The 27,065-nt window shown below is 38.1% G+C and overlaps 1 protein-coding gene across 1 annotated transcript; it reads left to right on the top strand.

Moving 5' to 3' along the window:
• Positions 1–158: 158 nt before the first annotated feature.
• CPA3 (carboxypeptidase A3) lies at positions 159–14,402 on the top strand (the record flags this gene model as incomplete). The annotated part of the gene is given in 11 exon segments (XM_084870778.1): positions 159–190; positions 1,535–1,579; positions 1,581–1,628; positions 1,707–1,782; positions 4,272–4,280; positions 4,284–4,319; positions 4,323–4,384; positions 13,995–14,041; positions 14,044–14,098; positions 14,262–14,263; positions 14,266–14,402. Coding segments are annotated over 11 exon segments (549 nt in total).
• Positions 14,403–27,065: the final 12,663 nt, after the last annotated feature.

Raw genomic sequence — 27,065 nt, 5'->3', positions numbered from 1 at the left:
GGATGTCCGACTGCCCGTTTAACATCCCTGGAGGGGTCCTAGATTGGAGAGGGTGCAGGCTGGGCTGAGGGACACCCCCCACCCTGTGCACAAATTTCATGCACCAGGTCTCTAGTAATATTAATAATATGCAACCATGACTCTGAGAAGTTTTATATATGACCATCTATACATTTGTCAATGTGAAGAGGTAGTTTTTTGTTTTGTTTTGTTTTGTTTTGTTTTGTTTTGTTTTGTTTTGTTGGTCATCACCCGAGGATATTTTTCCACTTATTTTTTAGAGAGTGGGAGGGAGAAAGGGAAAAAGGGAGAAAGTGAGAGCAAGAGCGAGAGCGAGAGCGAAAGAGAGAGAGAGAGAGAGAGAGAGAGAGAGAGAGAGAGAGAGAGAGAGAGGTGAGAGATACATCTATTGGATCCTCCCTCATGTACCCTGACTGGGGCCTGGGATTAAACCAGGAACCCAGTACATGTACCCTTGACCAAGAATTGAACCCAAGACTCTTTGGTGCATGGGCCAATGCTCTAACCACTGAGCCATGCCAACCAGGGCTGAAGAAGTAATTTTTATTTTATTTTTTTAATATATTTTATTGATTTTGTACAGAGAGGTAGAGAGAGAGATAGTCAGAAACATCGATGAGAGAGAGTCATCGATCAGCTGCCTCTTGCACACCCCCTACTGGAGATATGCCCGCAACCAAGGTACATGCCCTTGACCGGAATCGAACCTGGGATCCCTCAGTCCCCAAGCCGACGCTCTATCCATTGAGCCAAACTGGTTTCGGCGCTGAAGAAGTAATTTTTAAAAGGAAATTCTAATAACTTCACTCATTCACCTATGATTCTGGGTAGAGGTGTTGCCATCTCCCAAATAAAATAAAATAAAAGATTTAATACATACAAGTCCTTTGGTTGATCTCTTTCCCCCCCTCCCCAACACTCCCCTGCTTTCCCACTGTAATTTGACAGTCTGTTCAATGCTTTATTGCTTCTGTATTTATCTTTTTGTTTATCAGATTATAATGTTATTTATTTTCCATAAATGAGTGAGGTCATGTGGTATTTTCATTCATTGCCTGGCTTTTTTCACTTAACATGATGCTCTCCAGTTCCATCCATGCTGCTGCAAATGGTAAGAATTCCTTCTTCTTTATAACAGCATAGTATTCCATTGTGTAGATGTACCATAGTTTTCTAATCCACTCATCTGCTGATGGGCATTTGGGCTGTTTCCAAATCTCAGCTATGGTGAATTGTACTGCTATGAACATAGGGGTGCATATATCCTTTCTGATTGGTGCATATATCCTTTCTGATTGGTGTTCTTGGGCAAGTTATATGCTAAAAAAAGGAATTTGCCTCCCATTCTATCTGCAAAATGTGCATTCCCTATTGTAAAAGGAATATGAGTCACATGGTTTTTACTGTTATGTCTCCACCCTAACTCTCACTCCCCAAGTAGAAATCATCTACCAGAACCCTAAGAGGAAATCAGCTGCTCCTCCAGATAAGAGCTGAGACATAAAACTGGCAGAGGGCCTGGGAGCAGGCAAAGAGGAACCCTGCACCTCATCCTGCCTTAGTTTGATCACTACTGCCCTGGCCATTGCTCCTGCCCGCTTTGACAGGTGACTCTTATCACCCTGTGTTGTGGGAAAAGGAATGTTCTTTGCAGTTCACATATTTCATCTTCTGCTTTCATGAAGGGAGAAGGTATTCCGAATAAAACCCCAGGATGAAAAACAAGCAAACATCCTAAAGGACTTGGCCAAAACCAACAAGGTAAAGCATTTAGAGAGATAGTTTATCTTTTCTTTCTGTTCTCTAAAAGTTGCTTCTTTTTTATGTTTAATGTCCAAAGACAAAGGTAAGGGGAAGTGGCAGGCGCTACTTGGATAATTCAGACAATTGACAATACTTCTAGGTTTTGTTTTTGTTTTTGTTTTTCCCTAGACTACCACTTCCACTTTTCCTCCAAAAAGCCTTTTTCTGGACAAAATTCCGCCCTGCTAGTGCTTTGCCCACTCTATTGTGCTCACTCCCACCCGAGTCTTCACCCATGGCATCATTTCTGTTACAGTATTATTAACTGATAATAGTAATAAATCAAGATGTGACATTTCCCTCTCCTATGTTTAAAAGGAAACTCTTAAAGTCAGACCAGTCTTTTAAAATATAACAGAATAGCATTTTATCATCCATTCGGCTGCTCCTATACAAAGGCACATGTGTCAGCCACCTTGAATACATCATTTCAAATTCTCCAACAGATTTTCTGTGTCTGTATAACAATCTAACCCGTTTAAAACAAAAGAATTGAAGTTCAAAGGCAGCAAATTAAAAAATCAAGATTACACAGCCAATACAAACCCAGAACCAAATCTGGGATTTATTCTAGTTCCATATACTTTATCTCCACTTCAAATCAATCAAAAGTTTCACCTACTCTAATTCCCAAATGTTTTTCAAACCCACATTTTTCTCTCCATTCCTCTGACACTGCCAGGTTCATGTTGGCTCTACCTCTTACTGTAACAATTTCAATAGCCCCTTAACTAATATTCAGTCTTAGTCGTTTCCCAACACACAACCAATTCACATGGCAACCTGACTGCTCTCTCTAAACCTTGATGATTGCATTCCTCCAACTGAGCTTTTTCATAGAGGCAGCCAATTATGGAAAGAACCTGGTCTTCAAAGGTTCCAATCCCAGCTATGTGGCCTTAGGCAAGCTACTTATCCGCTCTGTATCTCAATTTCCTTCTTCACCAAAGATTAGGTATGATAATATTTGGGAAACGCTCCGTACTGGGCCTGGCCATAGTAAGCACCAGAGTCCTTCAGAATCTACCAAACAGCCTGCCTCTGCAGTCTCCTGCTCCTCCACCACCTTTCTCTAAAAACTCCATGAACACCAAAGACTCACCAACTTTGGCCCTGCACACCTTTGTGCAGGAGGAATGCTTCCTTCTGTACTTGGCTAAGTCTTATTCTTCAAGACCCAGCTCAGGCAGCCTCCTGCAGGAAGTCTTCTAATCCACCAACTCTTGTATCCAGCTTGCATTGCTTCCTGTGCTCCAGGAGCTTCTGTGCTTTTCCCTGGCATTGCTCAGCATGGTGGAAATGCGTATGTCTCTCACAATGAACTTCTTGCTTATCTTAAATCCTTTGTTAGCCTCCACAATTGTGACATCAGCTCTGTGCCAGGTGCTTAATAAATGCTCATGAAAGTTCACTAGCCCTGAATGCCTGTTCCACATTACCCTGTTAGAACAGAGAAAGTGCTGTATGGTTAGATGGCCCTGCCTAACTCACCTTTAAACCACCAATTCTCTCCTATGTCCAATTCATCTGTAGCTTTTTAATCAAAATAAACCAATAAATATTAGTTAGTTCATAGTAACCTCATAATCATTAACTGAGAGTTACAGTGGCATTCAACTCAGAAACAGCCAGGTTTAAGATGTGCCCACAAGTCTGGTGTGGTGGGTGCAAATTGGGCAGTTCCTTCACATCTCTCATATTTTGTATTTGAGGATGATTTTAAAGAACAGCAAGAACTTGAATCTTCTCAAAGTTATCTTAATCTGAATGCTATCTATCCAGTCACCAAATTTCTGAAATTCTCAGCCAGAGGAATCAACAGTTGATAAATGCCTTCACGTCCCAGTCCTCATAGCCATTTCATAATCTGTACAGCGTCCCCCAGTGGGTCCCTGTTAGCCTCATTTTCAGGGAAGCATACTGAAACTCAAAGAGTCGTGGTGATTTGCCCAAAGACATACTGCTAGAAAAATGACAGACTGTACATTATGCCTTCTGTTGGACACAAACCTTCCAAGAATTCCAGAATTTACAGGGACAATTGGTTTTAAGGCTTGAGTTGGAAAGCGGAATAGGGAACCATATATTTAATCTATATTCCTAATTAGAGACAGATGCTAGGGCTAAATCAATTATAAAACAATCCAAATCAACCTCAAGAGGAATGAAACAAACAAATTAACCAAAAGTTGTATATTCTTTTTGCATTTATAGATAACATGTCCTGCAAGAGTGACTGGCCCAAATGGTTTCTTTTCCACTTTATAATATTCAACATATCTTAAATATATTTGCAAAAATCTTATGAGATTACTAAGTATAGGATCCATACCTTAGTCACATTGAACCCACATTCCTTCATGGTGTATGACACATAGTCATTTATTAATAAATGTGTTGGGTGAGCAAACAAACAATTGTAACTAACATTGAACTCCTCTCCACAGCATGACTTCTGATATCCAGATGCCACCTATTACATGAGGGTGGATTTCTGAGTTAGTGAAAAGGAATCCCAGACCATCCAGTTTGTCTTGGATCAAAATAAAATGCAGTATGAGTAAGTCCTATTATTCAATATTCAAATGTGTTAGATATTCAAAGTTTGGGGAGTCTTGAAATTGAAAGGGAAGTTCTATTTTTTAATTGGGGGGGGGGGAATGAAAGCTGTATCTACCACATAAAACTTATAGTTACTTCCAATCAGACTATTGAGGCCTGACTATAGAGGCGATGAAATCAAACTTGGCCAACTTGCATTTTATGTTTGCTCTGATTTGCAAGAATGACAATTATATACCTCTGCCATTTCTAAAAAACAACCCCTAGTGAGGACAGAGTGCATGTGAGCAGGCATGGATGGTTTAGCCACACTCATCACCCCAACAGGAAATCACCCTGAATTCAGATGCTACTGGTAACTGCCAGCACCACATTTTTGTATTTGAATTCTCCTGATACATAAAAAGAGACCCAAATTATAGCTTTCATCTTATATCAGAGATGAGAGAATGTAAAATACATAGTATATAAATATTTTTTATGAAAGAAATTATTTCTCAGGCAAAGCAAAAACAAAGCAATAGATAAGACAAATCTAAGAGGAGAGAATTTTTGAATGGCCAAAGATGCCAAAATGAGTCACTGTGGTCCCTGTCATGGGCCATGCACTGCCTGGGCCCTGGGGCAGTGAAAAAAAAAAAGGGTACTCAGAGATGAATATTACAAATCAACACAATATAGGAAGCAAAATGTGTTTTTATTCGTTCAAACATTTAGTGATTTGAAGTACTAAAAGCTCACATCTTAACTCCCTCAGTCCTTATCAGCCCTGGATTCCCCTCACCACTCAAAACACTGCTAAACACTAGTCCTTTCTCTGGGACCTGCCATTTCATGTCTCTGCTAACTAACTTAGTGTTGTTACTCAAGAAGCCTCTTCCAGATGAAACAAAGATCCCATCATCCATTGCAGATCAGGATTTCCTGCCCTCATGACAAGTTGGCTGCATTATGATACTGCTACAATATCCTCAATAAATATAAACCCTATTGAAATTAAGAAAAGACATGTAAAACAAGTTGAAAAACATTCTTGTTCTTAGCTTGATAGCTTAAAAAGTAGCAGGCTGTTATTAATCTCTGGTGTTTTTTTGTTTTTGTTTTTTGTGGGTTTTTTTGCGCTATTGTTTCCAGAGGGATGTGAAATAGTTAAAGTTAATAAATGGGGAGAACATATTCGAAGTAAATTTATACCAAAGTTTATTTAATTATTTTTAATTAATATATCAATATGTGCTTTTCTATGTTTTTACAAATTGCACCTTTAAATTAGAATAGACACATTATAAGTATACCTCCAAGATATCAGGAATCAATAATGCATTATGAAGTCTCTTCTTATGCTAAGATTCAGATGACAGCTGGATAATTTCATCTAAAAGACACGGCCTCTCCACCCTATATACGGTAACTGTTGATGACTGTGTCTCTTGATTCACTTCACGGCCAGGCTTCTCAAATGTGTTACTACACTCCTTTGCTACACTCCTTTGCTTCATTGATATAGACCTGATTCAGATTCCTGTGATCAGCTCATTCTTACAAAGTATCCAGCCAAACTATTTAACTGGCCAATTTTGTATAATTTGGTTTGAACAGCAGGGTAAAAACGAAGTAGTGTATTTTTCTTAATATTTTGGTAACGTAGACAAAACGCTAGTTGCTTGCCATGAGTGTGGGTAGTGGAAGACACCTGGGCAGGTGGCTGACATCTTCCCATTTTATCAAATAGCTCACATTAGCTCTCTCTCTCTCCTTTGTTCTTCTGTAGGCTTTTTAGCCTGATGCAATTCTGGCTTCAAACAGAAGTCTAATTATCTAAATTCAGATCCTAATAAATAGTTTGTGTTTTAATTTATCTTATGCCGAGATACATCCTTGCTATCCACATCAAGAACCAGGCTGTTAACTGCCTATAAAATTTAGTTTTATCTAATTAGGACATGATTTCTAGAAATTAGTCCAAATTAGCAAGTGTTGTAGAAAAGCCACATAATTAGTTACCTTGCTCAGAAATATAAATATGTAAAGTGATTCATGCAGACAAGAACTATTTAAAATCTTGTGTCCAAGTAACAATTATATAGATAATTTTATTTGCATATTAATTATATGTGTTACTTGGTGTCAGTAAGTTCTAAGAACAGAAACATCTGGTTAGACCCAGGCACCAGTCTGAATAAAACCACTTTATGAGACTGGTTTAACACAATGATTTACTTGGACACTCTTCATTAGACAGAACATATAAACCACTATTTAGTTTAAAAGCATCTGTGCATTATTTTCTTTTAATTTTCAAAAAATTAAATTACTAAGACAGATTTGATTTTAAAGTAGCATGTTTGCTCCCTTTTTATTTACACTTTTACAAAATCATAAAAGGCCAAATTTAAAAACCACAACAACAAATAAAATGTATATACTAACAAATCTGAACAGACTGGTGGGAATATATCTAAAGGAAAGTACATTCATTCAACTAAGCTTAAAGGGGCAGATACCATATTTGGATTCAGCAGTTAAAAACCCTTGTGTGCTGAAACGGGTTTGGCTCAGTGGATAGAGCATCAGCCTGTGGACTGAAAGGTCCTAGGTTTGATTCTGGTCAAGGGCATGTACCTTGGTTGCGGGCACATCCCCAGTAGGGGGTGTGCAAGAGGCAGCTGATCGATGTTTCTAACTTTCTATCACTCTCTCTTCCTCTCTGTAAAAAAACAATAAAAAATATTAATTTAAAAAAAAACCCTTGTGTTTTTATTATACTTTTAATATTTTAGATATTTTTTATTTTAGAGACATTTTGGATTATCTTTTATTTTATTAAAAATTAAAAGTAGAATATCTGTTATACTTTCAAAATTTAAAATGCATCTTTAAAAAGTTAAAATTAAATGACAAAGAGCTGTTATAAGATAATTCAGAAAAATACTATTAATATAATAGTAAAAATAAAATGATACAATTAAGTAAAATCTTACTAAGATCCACTTAAGATTGTATGGGAATTGCAAAAGAGATCTATACAAAACTGACACAGCAGTCAACATTTGACATTAATGTCTAATTATCTAATAATTAGAGGCCTGGGGAGTGAAATTCTTGCATGGAGCGGGAGGTGAGGGGTGTCCCTCAGACTAGCCCATACCATCTCTAATACAGGACCTCTCGGGGGATATCTGACTTCCGGTTTAGGATCGGGCCTAAACCAGCAGTCAGACATCCCTCTCAGAATCCAGGACTACTGGTTCCTAACAACTCATCTGCCTGCCTAATGCCCCCAAGTGCCCTCTCCTGCTGACCTGGTCACCCCTAACTGCCTCTGCCTCAGCCCCCACAACCATGGTTCTGTCCAGAAGGAAGTTAGACATCCAGGAGATGGCTGATCATCTCAGTCTAATCAGCATATAACCCTTTTTTTAGTATAGTGCGGGGGCCTGATATGGCAGGGATCTCCATTTCCTGCGTTCACACGGAAAGAGAGATGAATAAACAGGTTCTAAGTGGAGGCGGCCAGGGATTGGGAAATAATAGAAATAAAGAGAGAAGACACAGAGATAGATTTAAAGCTGGAAGCTGGGTGGGCCACCATACTTCTGTTGGAGAGACAGGAAGATGACAACGTGACCCCTCCCAGCACATTTATTTTATACACCCAATACCAGGAAGTAACACCAATTTATTTGCATTCTTAAGTAGGTTCTAGCATGCCTGGATTTACATATCTAGTCCTGTCCCTGCCGACACCTGGGCTGATATGAAAGCCAAGCTGACAACATGTCCGCCATCTTAGGGAAACATGTTCCCAAGTCGTGGCTCTGCCTACATCCTGAGTTCAGCTGATAATAATTAAAGAAAATTTCCCATGTGCCTTCCCAGGCAGCCCTCTACAGTATAGATGTTCAGTCAAACACAAATTTATATTCCAAGTATAAACATGATCCTATAAAATTAATATTTTAATACAATAAGTTATTCTAATGTCTCCTCCCATTCATTTTCCTTCTGCTTTACATTTTTATATATTTTTTGCCCAAGAGTAAAACAAGTACTATGTTGATAGCTGCTATAAATGTTGATGAGATGTTGGTCATAGTAGAAAGCAGCAGAGTGTGGTCCAGTCCCATTTACACCAGGCATTAGGTATTTAGCATGAACAATTTACTTAACTTCTCTCCACCTCACTTTCTTCATCTTTAAAATGGTGTGTCATAGAGCTTTCATGAAAATTTACTGAGATGATAAAATCTCTCTTTGCCTGATTCCTTTACTTTTATTAAATCAAGTAGAGGAAAGACTACTTACATGTGTTTATACAGTTGTGAGCACGTGCACACACACATGCACACACACACAAACCATGTTTTTTCCTATACATACATACCTATGATAACGTTTAGTTTACAAATTAAGTACCTTAAGAGATGAACAATAACTAATAATAAAATATAATAGTTATAACAATATTCTATAATAAGAATTATGTGAATGTGGTCTCTCTCTCAATATCTTAAAGTTCTGTATTCAACCTGCTTCCTGATGTGAAATGATATCATGCCTATGTAATAAGATAAAGTAAGGTACTCAGAACAGTGCAATTTAAAATATATGAATTGTTTATTTCTGGAATTTTCCATTTAATATTTTTGGACCATAGTTGGCCACAGGTAACTGAAACCTTGGAGAACAAACCGATGGATAAGGGAGGACTTCTGTACACTAGCCCACAGTTCTCCATCATTCCTTCTCTGTTCCTCTCTAACAACAGCAGAAGGAGGGTGACTTGACATGGTCAAGACAGGGTTCATCCTGCCTCTTCTCTAAATTTCTCCTCTATTCCCTAAGATTGAGGCAGATGTTTCCAGGAGAGCTGGCCACTGGGCAAACTGCACAATCTCAGTGGATTAAGAAAACTGCAGGTTCAATGGCACTCTCCGGGGATTTATTTTACTCCTTGTAATGAAGGTGTTGTTGTGTAATGGTTCACAACTAGAGGTCAGATCTCTAGGTTCAAATCCACTTCTATATTTTACCAATTGTGAGAACTTTGGAAATCTACTTAACCTGTAAAAATTGGAGGTGATAATGGTACCCTGTTAATAGTGCTGAAGTAAAGATTGAAAGATTAAGTGTAAATGCCATACTGAGCAGAGTGCCTGGTATATAAGAAAGACTGAATAAACATTAGCCATTCATGTCATTAAATCCTCAGTGATATTTATTGTTTCACCTACATTTAGAAATATCTTTAACAAATTAAGCAATTATTGGAGTTCTAAAATAATATTTGAGAGAAAGTAATTTGGTTTCATTTGTCTTAGCCTGGCTGCTGGTTATTGGAAGGGCTCATGAAAATAACGTCTGGCCCTAGTTCTTAATTTTCAGTCTTGGGCTTAATTTCTATTCCTTGACAGCAACAATCTGACATTGTTCTGGTGTCCTCATGGTGCTGCCTTTGTGGAAAGATCATATTTTAGCTCACACAATTTTGCTGCTGTTATCACAAGAGCTAAATTGATAAGTGTAAGTCTAAAATATTTTATATGAGCTTCCTGTTATAATTAATACTGATTTATGTTACAAATAAACATTTGGGAACATAAAATGTCTATTTGGCCTGGTTCCCTCTACTTCTATTAATTCAGGTAGAACAAAAGCCACATGACCTCTTTAGAGCTTAAAATAATTAATTATGTCTGTAGTGACCACACAAAATGCAATTTCTAACCTTCTCATGCTTTGTGTAAGTTTTAGTGAAGCATGCCCCATCTGATTCAGAAATTGTCACAATATTTTTCTCAGAAATCCCAGTTTCATAAGTCAAAAGCCAAGCAAACAATGAATTACATTTAATGTGTATAATAATGTGCTTGTCAGTGCTGTTAGTAGTAATCAATGTTCATGAGCAGTACTTGGACTCATGTGCTAAATAAACTCTAATTAGGAGTATATCTCATTTATGTTCTTCCTCCAAACTCAGGTCAGTCATTCAATCAGCATGAAGAAACTGAAAAGTAGAGTGGGTGCCACAGTGCCACAGTTCATTATCATGAGAAATTGAAGAAATCAGAGTCAAACAAGTACATACCATCAAAGCCTATTTTAAAGACATGTTAAAACTATGAAGTGGTTGTCAGTTTTGTGACTCATCTTCACTATTATACTGAAGTTCTCTGGATGCCTATGACATGCCAAGTACATCTCATATTTCACTTAATTTCATCTTCATCACAATCCTGCTTGGTATGTTTGGTACCATTATAAAAGTAAGTAATCAGAGAGATAGTTAACCTGCCCAAGATCACAATAAGTATTAAGTAGCCAAACTGGGATTGAACACAAGAATGTCTGATCATAGAGCCTCTTCATAATAGATTTCTGCTTTCTTACTTGATATAATTTATGGAAGTGAAAGAGTATACAATACTGTGCTAAATGACTAGGATAAATGTTCAAAAATAGACAGCATCTTCCTATGTAGGACTCATTGCTAATAGGAGAAAAATACATATGTGTTTCATCAACAGAAGCAGATTAATGTTTTTTTTAAATATATATTTTTATTGATTTCAGAGAGGGAGAGATAGAAACATCAATGATGAGAGAGAATCATTGATCGGCTGCCTCCAGCACACACCACACTGGGGATAGAGCCTGCTACCCAGGCATGAGCCCTGACCAGGAATCAAACCATGACCTCCTGGTTCACAGGTCGACACTCAACCACTGAGCAACACTTGCCAGGCAAGTAATGCTTTTTTATATAAAATGAGAAAAGAGATAATCCAAATAAATAAATTGTTCAGATAAGTACAACTTCATAAAATCCTTTATTTTAAACATTTCACAGAAATAGTACCATTATAAGCCACACTATCCTACAAAATTGAGGATATTAAATATAGTTTACTTTTAGTTGAGAGATTATCATTATCAATACACATATTTATACTGTGTTACAAGAGTGATATTTTCAAGTGCTAAGTTCCCAAAATATATTGGGTAATTTGGACTTACATCTGACCCCTATGTTTTCTAAGTCTTCTGTCTATGTAATTTTATTTTGCTTTCTTTGCTGTCAGCTATCACCTACTGATGGTATCCTTGCTTCCTGCAAGTCATTTTTCCTATATCCAATGTATTCCTCCTGGATAAACAAGCTTTTTACAACTAAAATAAGATGAACATTTTGTGAAGGTGGTCGTAAATCTCTTGTGGCTGCAACATAATATTTAGTATATTACAAAATCTAATAATGAATTTTAATTGCAACCATACATTAAGGGATGATAATAATTTGGCTATATAGAATCGGCCATACTAATCTCAAAATGGCAATCAATATTATATATACGTAATAGTTAAAGACAGATTTCTTGTTAAAACCAGAAACAAAAAATGGAACACCTTTTTTCACCTCTTTTCAGAGAGTTTAGCCAATGCAATAAAGCAAGAAAAGAAAAAGAAATATATTGTATATTAGAATAAAGGAGAAAGTATAATTTTTTGCAAAATAACTACACAGAAACCTTGAAGAAATAACTAAAATTTATCAGAAATAAAAAGGAAAGTTTTTAAAAAAACTAATACAGTGGCTAATAGATAAATAAAACCAAAGCAATATGTTTTTTTTAATAAATAATCAGTTCCTACATTTAGTAGGAAAAGAGTCATTCATAAGACTAATAAAAATATATGAATAAACAAAAAATATACAAAATTTCACTAAAAAATAAAAAAAAAAACTATATTATGCTTCATTATTAATTACTCGAGGCCCAATGCATGAAATTCCTGCAAGGAATTTGCAGCCCCAGATACCTCGTAGCCTGGCCACCTCGGCTGTTGCCTCACAGCCCCAGTTGCCTTGGCTGCCTCTTGGCCCTTGCAGCCCTGGCAACAAGTCTGGAAGGTCGTCCGGATGGTTGTTCTGTTGTTCAACCATTTGGTCAATTTGCATATCATACTTATATTATTATAGATAAGATTCTTCTCAAACTTATTCATAATTTAATACAATTCTAATCAAAAGCCCATTTTTTTCAATAATTTCAAAAGTGACTCTGAGAAGATATTTATTAAAAATAGGTGAAATTAGCCGAAACTGGTTTGGCTCAGTGGATAGAGCATCAGCCTGTGGACTGAGGGGGCCCAGATTCAATTCCGGTCAAGGGCATGTACTTTGGTTGCGGGCACATCCCCAGTGGGGGGTGTCCAGGAGGCAGCTGATCGATGTTTTTCTCTCATCGATGTTTCTAACTATCCCTCTCCTCTCTCTTCCTCTCTGTGAAAAATCAATAAAATATATATTTTTTAAAATAGGTGAAATTACTAAAATAATTAGAAATGAAAATTTAACATTAAAACTATAATTAAACATGGTTTATTGCTTACACAAGAGTAGGAAAACAAATCTTTAGAGAAAAATAGAAAATTCCTAAACAGACAAAATATACAAATATATTTGTGCATATGATAACAGTGGTATTTTTGAAATATAAACATTTAAGTCAGGCAAGTTGGCATTCAAATTCCCAACTCCACCACACACAAATTGTATTTAAACTTTCTGAACAACACTATCCCCATCTATAAAATAGTGGTGATATAAATAACATAAAATAAAATAATGTGTGTAAAGTAGTACCTGGACCATACTAAATAAATGGATATCCAGGTGAAAATATTAGGTAGGCAGTTGGATGTGCAAGTAATAGGACAGGTAGGGGAAGAATTTAGAAGAGGTAGGTTCAGGGGGAAAACCAGAACTGGAGTTACAACTATGGATGACCTTCAGGTTGCCATTAAAATCTTATGATTCGATGGGGTGATAAGTGGATATAAGTCAAGATTAGATAAAATAGATAAGAGAATAGAGATGTAAACCTTCTGGTCCTCAACACTAATCTTCCAATGATTCTTTCTGGATCTTTTTTCACATTCTCCAAATCAGCCTAGCCAATTTCTATCCCTGCAACCATAGGCAAGTTATTTAAACACTTTATGCTTCAGCTTTCTCACCTGTAAAATAAGGATAATAATCTCAATGTGGAAATTAAGTAAGTTAATGTATGAAAGTCATTAGATTTGTGCATAAAAATACCCATTTGTCTGTGTTGTATGTTGTGAATGTGTGTGCTTTGAAGAAAGATTGTGAATGACTATAGAATGGCACTGACCAACAGCAATATAACGCAAGGCACCTGCACCATTTTAAATATTCTAGTAGCCACATTAAAAAGCAATATTAACAACATATTTTATTTAATCTAGCATATGCACAATAGTATTTCAACATGTAGTATTTCAACATGTAATGAATATAACATATTAGTGAACTATTTCACATGTATAGCAATATCTATGTTTAGGAAAGCCCATTTTAAATGTTCTATAGTCATGTGTGGCTGTAGAATATTATATTGGACAGCACAGCTATAGATAAATGGAAAGATCTGAAGCCAGACACATGACATGTCTAAAGGCTATGGAAAGAGAATAACCTGATCTAAGATAAAGAAAAGGGAAGAGAAATTTTCTGCAAATTAAAGAAAATGTGTTTTTCTTTCCCTAGTAAATGTGCATTTTATCATTCCTCTGTCAAACACAATTTTGATTCATGATCTACAAGAAGCGATTGATAAACAGTTTGATGTCAAGATATCCCAGGCAGGCACAGCTATGCAAAATACAATGCCTGGGATGAGATACAGTACAGTGGCTATGCTTCCAAAATGAAAAAGAGAGAGAGAAAGAGAGAGAGAGAGAGAGAGAGAGAGAGAGAGAGAGAGAGAGAGATCAATCCTCAATATTTGTTGTCACTTAGTTTTATTCTAATTCTTCAAATTGCTTTTGTTCTTTAGATTGTTGCTTAGACTGAAAAGAAAAAAACAGTGCATAAGCATCCTGACATGATCTCTCATATTAAAATTAGAACTACTGTTGAAAATAATCCACTGTACAATACACAAGGCAGTGAAAAAAAATGTACTCATGATACTAATAACCCCCAATAAAGGTGACCACCAGAGAAAGGCAAATTATGGGATAGGAGAGAAAGAAGAAGAAGAAGAAGAAAAGAGAGAGAGAGAGAGAGAGAGAGAGAGAGAGAGAGAGAGAGAGAGAAAAGAGGAGTGCCAAATGAAATTGGGAAAAGGAAAAAAATAATAAGAGAGAAAAGAAAGAGAATAAGAAAGAAAAGGGGAACAAACTATATATATGGGGAGAAAACTCCAAGAGACCAGCCACTAATCCCAGCAAATGCCAGCAAAAAGTACCCGGAGATTAATATAAACCACAAACAACAACTAATATCAAGCAAGGCAAGGGAAAACAGAAGCAAAACACAAATAAAAAGAAAGCAAACAAAACAAAAATAAAAAAGAATAAGCAAAACAATCTCACAATAAAGCATTAAAAATTGACATAATCAACATTCAAGCAAACAACAACAAAAGGACAGAGAGGAAAAGAATTTTTTGGACAGTAAAGACAGAGAAGAGAGAGGTGTATGGACTTGGATCAGGAGATTGGAAATTAAATATATAAGTAGAGTGAAATTTTTACAGGGGGTAAAAAGAAAGAAAAGGAAAAAATCTAAAGCAGAAAAAGGGTAAGAGAAACAGGACACCAAAAGGAAAAAGTTAGGAAGAGAGTAATGGCATAAAGGTAGAGTTCAGGTAGAGTAAAACGATGCTAAAGGGAAGATGAAAATAGAATGTAGAACACTAACCCCAAAGTAAAATAAAGAGAAAATAAAATGACACTTTTTTTAAAAAACAGGTAAAATAGGCTACAGGTTAAGGTTAGGGTTAGGGTTAGAGTTAGGGTTAGGGTTAGAGTTAGAAAAAAAGCAACAAGAAAAGCCCAGTGTAAGCAGAAGGAAGGAAATAATAAAGATCAGAGCAGAGATAAACTACATAGAGACCAAAGAAACAATACAAAAGATCAATAAAACCAAGAGCTGGTTCTTTAAAAGGATAAACAAGATTAATGAACCTTTAGCAGGCTCACCAAGTAGCACAGAGAGAGGACCCAAATAAACAAAATCAGAAATGAAAGTCTAGTGAAATAACAACAGACCCCACAGAAATACAAAGGATTTTTAAAGAATACTATGAACAACTCTATTCCAACAAACTGGACAACCTGAAGGAAATGGACATATTCCTAGAAAAATATAACCTTCAAAAACTCAATTGGAAAGAATCTAAAAAGCTCAATAGGCCAGTAACTATGGAAGAAATTGAAGCAGTCATCAAAAGAAATAAAAAATACAAATCAACAAAATCCCAGGACCAGATAGCTTCACAGGAGAGTTTTACCAAACATTCAAGGAAGAACTAAAACCTATCCTCCTCAGACTACTTCAAAATATTCAAGAGGAATGAAAACTTCCAAGCTCATTCCATGAAACCAGCATCACCCTAATACCAAAACCAGATAAAGATAACACAATAAAAGAGAATTACAGGCCAATATCTCTCATAAACATAGGTGCCAAAATCCTCAACAGAATTCTAGCAAATTGGCTCCAGCAGTACATCAGAAAGATCATACACCATGACCAAGTAGGATTTATCCCAGAGATGAAAGGATGGTACAATATCCACAAATCAATAATGTGATATATCACATAAAAGAGATAAAAATCACATAGTCTTATCAATTGATGCAGAAAAATCATTTAACAAAATCCAACACCCTTTCTTGATAAAAACTCTCAACTAGGTAGGAATAGAAGGATCATACTTCAACAAAATAAAAGCTATATATGGTAAACCCACAGCAAACATCATACTCAATGGGCAAAAACTAAAACCATTTCCCCTAAGCACGGGAATAAGACAGGGATGCCCACTCTCACCACTACTGTTTGACATACTTCTAGAAGTATTAGCCATTGCAATTAGGCAATAAGAAGAAATAAAAGGCATCCAAATTAGAAAAGAAGAAGTAAAGCTGCCCTTATTTGTAGAAAATGCATGATATTGTACATAAAAACCCAAAAGACTCCATTAAAAAAACTAATAGACTTAATAAATGAATTTGACAATGTAGCAGGGTACAAAATTAATGCCAAGAAATCTATGGCCTTTCTATACACCAATAGTGATCTTACAGAAAAGAACTAAAAAAGCAATCCCATTTACCGTCACACCAAAAAAATTAAGATATATAGGAATAAACTTAAATAAGGAGGTAAAAGACCTGTATTCAGAAAAACTACAGGACACTGAAAAAAAAAAAAATAGAGGAAGATGTAAACAGATGGAAGAATAAACCACATTCATGGATTGGTAGAATCATTAAAATGTCCATACTACCCAAAGTAATCTATGGATTCAATGCACTCCCCATTAAAATACCAACGGCATATTTCCTGGACCTAGAAAGAACTCTCCAAATAAAAATAGACCCCAAATAGCCACAGCAATCCTGAGAAAGAAGAATAAAGTAGGAAGGATCTCAATATCAGATTTCAAGCTGTATCACAAAGCCACTGTTCTCAAAACAGCATGTTACTGGCACAAGAACAGACATATAGATTAATGGAATAGAATAGAGAATCCAGATATCTACCCAAACCACTATGCTCAATTAATATTTGATAAAGGAGGCATTAACATACAATGAAGCCAAGACAGTCTCTTCAATAAATGTTGTTGGGAAAATTGGACAGATACATGCAAAGAAATGAAACTAGATCATCAACTTACACCATACACAAAAATAAACTGAAAATGGATACAGGACTTAAACATAAGATGAAAAACTATAAAAATACTAGAAGAATAAAGACAGCAAAATCTCAGACATATGCCGAAAGAACTTCTTCACTGATACTGCTCCTAGAGCAATCAAGTACTGTTTCTTATGCATTCTGTTAATAAGAAAATATATTCAATTTTCAAAAACGTATTTTTCTTATATATGAATAGTTTTAAATACAAGTAAACATTATATATTCACAACAGCAAAAGAATGGCCTAGTTTTATCAGTGGTGAGTTCTCTTCACCCCCGCTTATTGCTGATGGAAGTTGGCTTCTTTCAATGTCATGAGAAAAAGAATTCTTGAAGGCTTGCAGAGGAGAATGAGTGATATTTATTTTCATAGAATTAAATCCCTGGCTTTCCAAGGTCCCATCTCCCTCCATCCCACCAGGGGGAAAGTTCAGTGTGTCTTCAGCAGGGCTAGGATTAAAGCCATTGCCCAGAGTTTCTGCTAAATATTTGTACAGTCCAGTCCAGCATCTGGCTAGGTTATTTTGTATTTCTACCATTGCATGTGGGGTCCAAATTTCAGTGCTTGCAAAGGCTTCACTCCCTTTAGCCAAATACATTTGTTCCCAGGTTAGGCTTTCAGGCAAGTATTTTCCCTATCTCACCCCAACTTTACTGCATAGAATTCCATCTACCCTTTGTTGGACCCCATCCCCTAGGGATCTGAAGGAAATGGACAGGTGGTTCCCTGGGGAGTATAAAGTTGCAGATACCTGGTGAAACTGCCTAGATGACCATGAATGTCTGCCCTGTCTTTTGCTTTCTTCCTATTATTAATAACTAGAGGCCCAGTGCATGAAAATTGTGCACTGGTAGGGTCTCTAGCAGCTGGTGGCAGCCAGCTGGAGGCTCCCTCCCTTTCCCCAGCTGCCTGCTGCCAGTCAGGGCCTCCCTCCCTTCACCCAGCCAGCCCTACCCCCTGGTTGAACTCCTGGAAGAACTCCGGTCAAAGAGACAATTTTCATACTATGCTTTTATTATATAGAACTAGCTAATTACAGTTACACTAGCAGGAAATAAAGGGATTCATATAGAGATGAATCTCAGTGCTTTAAACAGCTAGTTCCCATCAATATAATATGCATTAAATTCAAAACAGTTTAATTTAGCCTGTCATAACAAGAGAGAGCTACCTGCCAAAACCTCTTTGCAGTTAAAGACACAGCCAAGACAGTCTAGTTGGCTGTAAGCCCTAACCCCATAATGAAAAGAAAGGAAGCCTGGAGATGTAGTAGAAGTTGAAAAGAGATAGACAGTCGTGTTGACAAAGGCCAATCAGAGTATTATTGCATTTATACTGCTTATAATGCTATTGTTTAAAACAGTGTCACAAAATGTCTTTTCCCCAACCTTAATTCTTTAATACTTCATCATGTAAAATCATTGGTGTCTACATTCCAGAAATCAAGAACACAGATGCCTAATAGAATTTGAAGCAAAGTAAAAAATTCCTTAATTTCCTATAAACTTGCTTTTCAGAACACTCAGAATAAAAAATTTGAGGACCCATAAGATCCTGAGAAACAAGGTCAACAAATAATCTGGGACACTTCTCATGAATCTTTTAGGTACCATAAAAGAACAAGTGCTATCAAATCTAGAAGGTGATAAGTGTTTCTGATAGTTATGAGGTAGATAAAAGTTTCCCATGTAAAATTGTCTGGGGGAAACCAATATGAACTAACAAAATCTATATATCTATATATATAAAAGCCAAGCTACCTGAATGACTGAATGACTGGAACGACCGGTTGCTATGATGCACACATGGTGGCAAACTGGCCTGATCGGGAGCCCCTTGATTGACCCCCCAACATTCTAACCTCCCACGGCCTCTCCCTACAGCCTACCCCACACCCAACCAGCCTCCCTATCCTGGTCAGGGGTGGGGCCAGCTGGCCAACCTCCTGTATCCCCTCTCCACCCGCCACTGGCCTGGCCCTTATCAGCCCCATAGAGGCCAGCTGCCTGGACTTCACCCATGCATGAATTCTGCACTGGACCTCTAGTTGCTTTATAAGTGAAGGGGGGCGGGGGGGAGAAATGACAAAAGTAAGAAATTAAAAGACAAAACTGTGGTTGAGATTAAATTGTTCCTTATAAAAATATAATATCTATACCTAAATATTTAGCATCCAAAACTGGCTCAGAACATGGAAATGTAAATTTGTTCCATTGAACATGTCATTCGGGAATTATTCACTCACTCATGCCTGCATACTCAACTGAGAAAGAACTGAAATAAATTCTAACCTTAAAATTTACATAATTCCATTAGGTGCATAGATGGAGGAGATGAGAAGATAATCCCAATTGTTTAATATCATCCTGTGTTCATCCATTATTCAGTTTACAAAGGACACAAAAGGTTTATGCCCTATGTTATTAAGTAATTATGTAGTTTAACATTTATTTCCTCAATCAGTGGAAAATCATTTGAGAAAAAATAAAAAATTCTAACAAAACCATTCCTTATCTTAATTAGCTTTTGCATGGTATCTAGAATATTTTGATTTTTTGATTTCACATAAATTGTGAAAATCAATAGGCAAAGAAAAATAGCCATGTTAAAATTAAAAACTAAAACTTTATGGGGAAGTTTTAGGACTCAGTGTTGTGAGTCTTCCCTTGTCATTCTTCATTTACCAGTAAGAGCACTTTGTACCCAAATTACAATTTATGCTGTCTCTTATAATATGTCTCTTACACAAAAAATCTTCTAAATTATTCCTTTTCTAGTTTTCTTACTAACAAATTCTCTCAAGAGACATTGTTTTATATTTTGATTTTTTTTTTCTGGCAATGGTCTATTGGCTAAGATACACATCTCCATTATATAAGAAAATATAGGGCGGGGGATGTAAGAGAGAGGAAGAGGAATAAATGTTGATAGAAAGAGACTTGGCTTGGGGTTGTGAACACACAATACAATGTGCAGATGATGTATTATAGAATTATGCACCTGAAAATTATATAATTTTATTAACCAACTATGCCCCAGTGTATGGATTCATGCACATGGAAAGGAAATTAATTAGAAGATGGCCAGTGGGATGGGACTGAATACATCCTGGAGCCAACCTCCAGAGGTCCCTTCCAGGTCCACTGCACCTGGGGTAGTGCCACACCTCAAAGGGCATCTGCCTCAGCTTGGTCTGTGGGAATAAGGCTGAAACTGGCTCTTCGACATCCCCTAAAAGGGGTCCCAGATTGTGAGAGGGCGGTTCTTGGGTGATACACCTTGGAATCAGGCTCCCTCCTCTCTGATTCCAGGGTACATCACCCAAGAACCACTACTGCCAAATCATCACAGCTCAGCAGCTCCTGTGTTGAGCATTGCTCCCTGGTAGTCAATGCACATCATACCTACAGTTGGTTGGACAGTCAGATGGTCACTTAGCCTTTGATATGTCACCCCAATAAATTCAATAAAAAGTTAAAAAAAAGAAATGATCTTACTGATTATTTCTAATAATATAGATAAATTTGAGTATCCAATGGATATTATGACTAAATGTCTTATCAGAAGTACCTTCTCTGAATCCTAAACATTGGATACACCACGGAAGTGCTCATTGGCTAAGTAAGCAACAAGCTTATTGACAAGACTTTGTTTCTCATCTAAGATAAACATCTATGTATGGTTTTCTTTAGATATAAAAATAAACAAGTAATTCCCAGACAAAGTTACAACAGTTGACTGAGAATATATAAATTTTCTCTGTTCTGAGGTTCTCCCCTAGCAACTTGTTCTCACAAAAGTGTTTAAATTACTTTGGTCATTCCAAATGGATGGACATTGGGTATCACATATATTTGAAAGTTCAGAGTAAACCTTAAATCTTCTCAACACATACAAGAAAATGTAATTATTGAGGTAATCAAAGATTTAAATAGCCTTATGATAATCATTTCACAGCATATACATGTACCAAATCATCAGGTTAAATACCTTAAATCAGGGGTCCTCAAACTTTTTAAAGTGGGGGCCAGATCACGGTCCCTCAGAGAGCTGGAGGGCTGGACTATATGAACTACTAATTCCTACTGTAACACCTTGGCTGCGCTCACTGCCCAAAAAACCTGGCGGGCAGGATCAGACTCCCCTGGGGGCTGCATGTGGCCCGCGGGCCGTAGTTTGAAGACCCCTGCTAAATTATACAATGTCTATGTCAATTGTATCTCAATAAAACAGGAGAAGAAGATATGTGGTTCTTATAATACTACTAGAGGCCCATACATGAAATTTGTGCACTGGGAGATGGGAGGTGTCCCTCAGCCCAGCCGGCACCCTCTCCAATCTGGTACACCTCAGAGGATGTTTGCAGGGATTGGGCCCAAATTGGCAGTCAGATATCCCTCCCACAATACGGGATTGCTGGCTCCTAACTGCTCGCCTGCCTGCCTGATTGCCCCTAACTGCTTCTGCCTGACAGCCTGATCACCCCTAACAACTCCTCTGCTGGCCTGATTGATGCTTAACTGCTCCCCTACTGGCCCATAGCCCCCAACTGCCCTCCCCTGCCAGCCAGATTGCTCACAACTGCCCTCCTGTGCTGGCCAGATCACCCCCAACTGCCCTCCCCTGCCAGCCTGGTCGCCCCCAACTGCCCTCCCCTCCCAACCTAATCACCACCAACTTCCCTCTCCTGCTGGCCTGCTCACCCCCAAATACCCTCTTCTGCCAGCCATCTTGTGGTGGCCAACTTGTGATGACATGGGGGTGGCCATTTTGTGACACAAGGGCGAGATGCCACCTCAGCTTTTATTGATATCATAGCTGCACATGTTACAATATTTTAAGGCAACTTTACATATTTTCACTAAAAAAATTAACCATTGAAATAGAATAAGTAGTATTCTACCATTTAGTGAAGAAAGAATTTATAGAGAATTATATGAAGTTCAGATTACCCCTGGTTGTAGAAGATGCCTCCTTTTCATTCAACTAGTGACAGAAAATTATGAGTGGAACTCAAATTAGGAGTAACAAATATATGCAACCTTCCAAATTAGAAGATTTTATTACATAAAACCACATTAAAAGCAACAGCACTTACTAAATAGTGCAGCTAATATGAATACTTGGCAATAGTTCAAAGATTATGCCTTTATAATTCTTAGTCCTTTTCAACAAAATTGTATTTCATGATTAAAATACCAAGTCATTTTTCTGTAATGAGTAGAAATGAGTCATAATAGCATCTTGACAATCTTCACAGCATATAGGCTACTGTCAGAAATTTCTTGGGCAAAGCTTTTGGGACTCTTGCATTTCATTGTCACAAAAGCCATTATACCAAGACAGATCTCAGCCTCCCTGAGTAACATCTATGCAAGGATTATAATTTTGTCATAAAAATTTAGTCTCACATGAACTTAGCATAAAAGGTCTCTGTCCAGAAAATAGAATGGAAATAGATATATTATCACTTGAACTGCTCTTTTGCTCACTTATCCTTCAATTATAAGCCTTAAATTCACTGGTATCAAGAGGTTAAACTAGAAAAAATGTAAAACAGTTTTTGAAATATGTGAGGGAAATTTGATACTTAATGTTCCAAATGCATTATCATTGCCACAGTATCACTGAAGTGTGCTATTGACTCATTTTACACTGTAGATTCATGAAACAAAGAAAAAATTTGTATCTTTCATTTCATATATAAAAGAAATAACAAGAACTCGGGTTTATTTTCTTATTTTAAATTGTCCAATTTCCGTTTTATTAAATTTTGCTTTATAAAACTTAACAAGAGGTAACTAAATTTTAATGGGGCAAAGTGGGGGGTGGGGGGAGAAGAAAAGGTTTTAAGAATTATAATCACCCTGGCAGTAATAATTATATGAAAGTAGCATTTGCATAGCATTGGGTAATTTAAAAATTGCCCTCACGTGCATATCTGTGTTTGATCACAATGGAAGGCTATTGATAATCCACATTTTATATATTAAAAACCATGATACAAAGTACTTAAGTCATTTGCATATATAAAGTTGCAAATTGAAGTAGATCTTCACACTTCAAAATTCAAATTCTTTTCATTACACCACATTGTCCAATGGCCATTACTTCTATAGAAGATAGAGAGAAAAAGAGGCTATCTAATGTGTGAGTCGTCATTTTAGGTTCCCTCTTCTTGATGATCTAGATTAGGGATTTTCATACTTGAATGCATATTGCAATCACTCGAGAAGTTTATTAAAATACAGATTGCTGCCCTGACTGATTTGGCTCAGTGGATAGAGCATCAGCCTGTGGACTGAAGGTCCCTGGTTCGATTCCGGTCAAGGGCATGTACCTTGATTGTGGGCACATCCCCAGTAAGGGGTGTACAGGAGGCAGATGACTGATGTTTCTAACTCTCTATCCTTCTCCCTTCCTCTCTGTAAAAAATCAACAAAATATATTTTAAAAATAAAAAAGTACAGATTGCTGAGCCCCTCCCCCAAAGTTTCTGAACCAATAGGTCTGGGATACATTGCAATATTCTCATGTTTAACAAGTACTCAGGTAATGCTGATGCTGCTGGTGCAAGAACCACACTTGGAGAACCACTTATATGAAATAATTCTAAAATATATTTCTACTTTTTTGTTGTTAACCTTTCTACTTTTCAATAATTTTTTTCAACAATTTTAGTGATCTTTGCAGTTTATTTGAAAAAGTAATTTACTCACAGGTCTTATCTTAATTAAAATTATAGAATGAGAATAAAATAGACAAAATGAGAATAAAATAGATAAAATATTTTCCTAGAAGTGGGATTACTGGGTCAAATGGAAATTCCATTTTTAGTTTTTTGAGGAAACTCCATACTGTTCTCCACAGTGGCTACACCAGTCTGCATTCCCACTAGCAGAGCACAAGGGTTCCTTTTTCTCCGCATCCTTGGCAGCACTTGTTATTTGTTGATTTGTTGATGATAGCCATTCTAACAAGTATGAGATGGTACCACATTGTTGTTTTGATTTGCATCTCTCCAATAATTAGTGACTTTGAGCATGTTTTCATGTGCCTCTTGGCCTTCCTTCTGTCTTCTTTCAAAAAGTTTTTATTTAGGTCCATTGCCCATTTTTTTTATTGGATCATTTGTCTTTCTTTTATTAAGTTGTATGAGTTCTCTGTAAATGTTGGAGATTAAACCTTTATCAGTGATAACATTGGCAAATATGTTCTCCCATACAATAAATTTTCCTGTTGTTTTATTGATGGTTTCTTTTGATATGCAAAAGCTTTTTATTTTGATGTAGTCCCATTTGTTTATTTTCTCTTTAATTTCCATTACCCTAAGAGCAGTATTGGTGAAGAAATTGCTTCGGCATATGTCTGAGATTTTCCTGTGGATTCCTCTAGTATTTTTATGGTTTCCTGTCTTATGTTTAAGTTCTTCATCCATTTTGAGTTTATTTTTGTGCATAGTATAAGTTGGTGGTCTAGCCCAGTAATTCCACTTCTAGGAATGTATCCCAAGAAGGTATAATAGAAACACCAGTCAGAAAGGTTATATGTACCCCTATGTTCATAGCAGTACAATTCACCATAGCTAAGATTTGGAAACAGCCCAAATGCCCATCAGCAGATGAGTGGATTAGAAAACTATGAGATGGGGGTAAGGGGAAGAGATCAACCAAAGGACTTGTGTCTATACATATGGGCCTAGCCAGTGGCCATGGACAATGGGAGTTGGGGAGGACATATCTAGGGAGGGGTTTGGGATGGGAATGGGGGAATAGGACAATTATGTAAGACCATAATCAATAAAAAAAAAATCAATAAGAATATATATTTTTTAAAAAAACTATGGTACATCTACACAGTGGAATACTACACTGCTGTAGAAAAAAGGAATTCTTACCATTTGCAGCAGAATGGATGAAACTGAAGAGCATTAAGCTAAGTGAAATAAGCCAGGCAATGAATGAAAAATACCACATAATCTCACTCATTTATGGAAAATAAATAACATTATAACCTGGTGAATAAAAAGATAGATATAGAAGCAGTAAAGCATCAAACAGACTGTCAAATTACAGTGTGAAGGCTGGGGAGTGTTGGGGAGGGGGGAAAGAGATCAACTAAAGGACTTGTATGCATGCATATAAGAACAACCAATGAGGCCCCGCGCCCCGCGCCCCGCGCCAGCCTCCGCCGGCCATGCAGGCCGCCCTCCCCGAGGAGATCCGCTGGCTCCTGGCAGAAAAGTGCTGCTGAATACTTCAGGAAGCTTATGGTGAACATGCTCCATCTCAAGATACTTGTGAACGCTGGCTTAAATGCTTTAAAAGTGATGATTTCGATGTGAAAGACAAAGAACGTCCAGGTAAACCAAAAAAGTTTGAAGACCAACAGTTACAAGCATTATAGGATGAAGATGCTTGTCAAACTCAAAAACAACTTGCAGATAGATTAAACGTCACTCAGCAAACAATTTCTGATCGTTTACAAGCAATGGGAAAGATTTTAAAGGAAGGAAAATGGGCACCAATTCAACTGAATGAAAGACAAATGGAAAAGACTCTTGAGGAGGATCCAAGATGGCTGCTCGGGTATACACCTAGCCGCAGCAGCTCACAACAATTTCAAGGGAATACAACTAAAATGTAGAGTGGACATTGCCCAGAGCTACAGGTAGTCGACTGACTGAAAACTCTACAATAGGAAGGAGGGAGAAAACCAGAAGGAAAATCAGAGGAGCTGAAAAAAAGCCTAAGGTACGGAGACATGCTGCGCGCTCGCACGCGCGCGCGCGCGCGCGCGCGCGCGCGGAGAGGTCGCAGCCGGAGAGGAGGAGAGGGCTGGGTGCTGCCTGGCGTTCCCTAGCAGGAAGGAAATAGAACCCCCAGCCTGGGCTGAACCCCCGAACCGGCAGCGCTGAGCCCCAAGTTATGTGCCAGACCCTGGGGACCCAGGCTCCGGCAGGGGGAGACAATCCCAGGGGACGGCGAAATGCGGGGCCCCTGGAGTCGCGCGCACATGGCGCGCAGAGGACTGAATGTTGACTCTGATGCTGGATTACCCTAGCCGGAAGAAACAAAGCCTCCGGCGGCAGCTCTGAGCCTCAGTCCAGACCGCCCCGAACTCCAGGTCTGGGCCAGTCCCTGGGGACCCAGGCTCGGGCAGGGGGAGACGGAGCTGTGAGGTGGAGTCCTGGGAGTGCGGCGAAAGGCCGAGCCCCCGGAGTCGCGCACACTGTGCGCAGAGGACAGTCTGTTGACTCTGATCCTGGACTCCCCTAGTGGGAGGGAGAAAGAAAGCCCCAGACTGGAGGAACGCCACGAGGAGCAGGAGCCCCTGCCGGACACCGGCCAGCCGGGCGCCAGCAAGGAGCCGGGCGACGGGGCCCCCAGTGGGGGGGGGTGCCCCTGAGCCTTCGACTGCTGAGCGCTGGCAACGGAGCCAATGACGGGGGCTGCTTCCTGGGCGGCGCCGACCCCGGCAACAGGCTGGAGCAGTGCGGGAGCCCGCGGAGAACAAAGGGGTGCCACAGGCCAACCTGCTGAGCTCCCAGGACAAGGAGGAAGAAACCAAAGAAGTTCTCAATGTGAAGAAATCAAGTGAGAGCAAATGATAGTAAAATTACTTAAGAAAGAATACAAAGAAGATCTTGAAAAATCAAAGACTAGTCAGAACTCAACGCACCAGCCAACATTGCAACATAAATGCGTTTTGTTTTGTTTTTTTAAAAGAAAAAAAAAAGAGAAAAAAGGGACAGAATGTTGGAACAGCGGCGACCAGGCCTAGAGTGGCCAGGCACAAGGCAGTGGCAGCTGGGCCCGGAGCAGCAGTGGCCAGGCCCCAGAGCAGCAGCAGCCAGAACAAGAGCATCAACGGCCAGCACTGGAGCAGCCAGACCTGGGGCAGTGGCAGCCAGGCCTGAGGCAGAGGCGGCCA

The sequence above is a fragment of the Pipistrellus hanaki genome, assembly GCF_964339955.1.
Source record: "Pipistrellus hanaki genome assembly, chromosome: 2".
NCBI lineage: Eukaryota > Metazoa > Chordata > Mammalia > Chiroptera > Vespertilionidae > Pipistrellus > Pipistrellus hanaki.
Note: the sequence above shows the minus strand (reverse complement) of the source record. Positions and strands in the feature narration are given on the sequence as shown.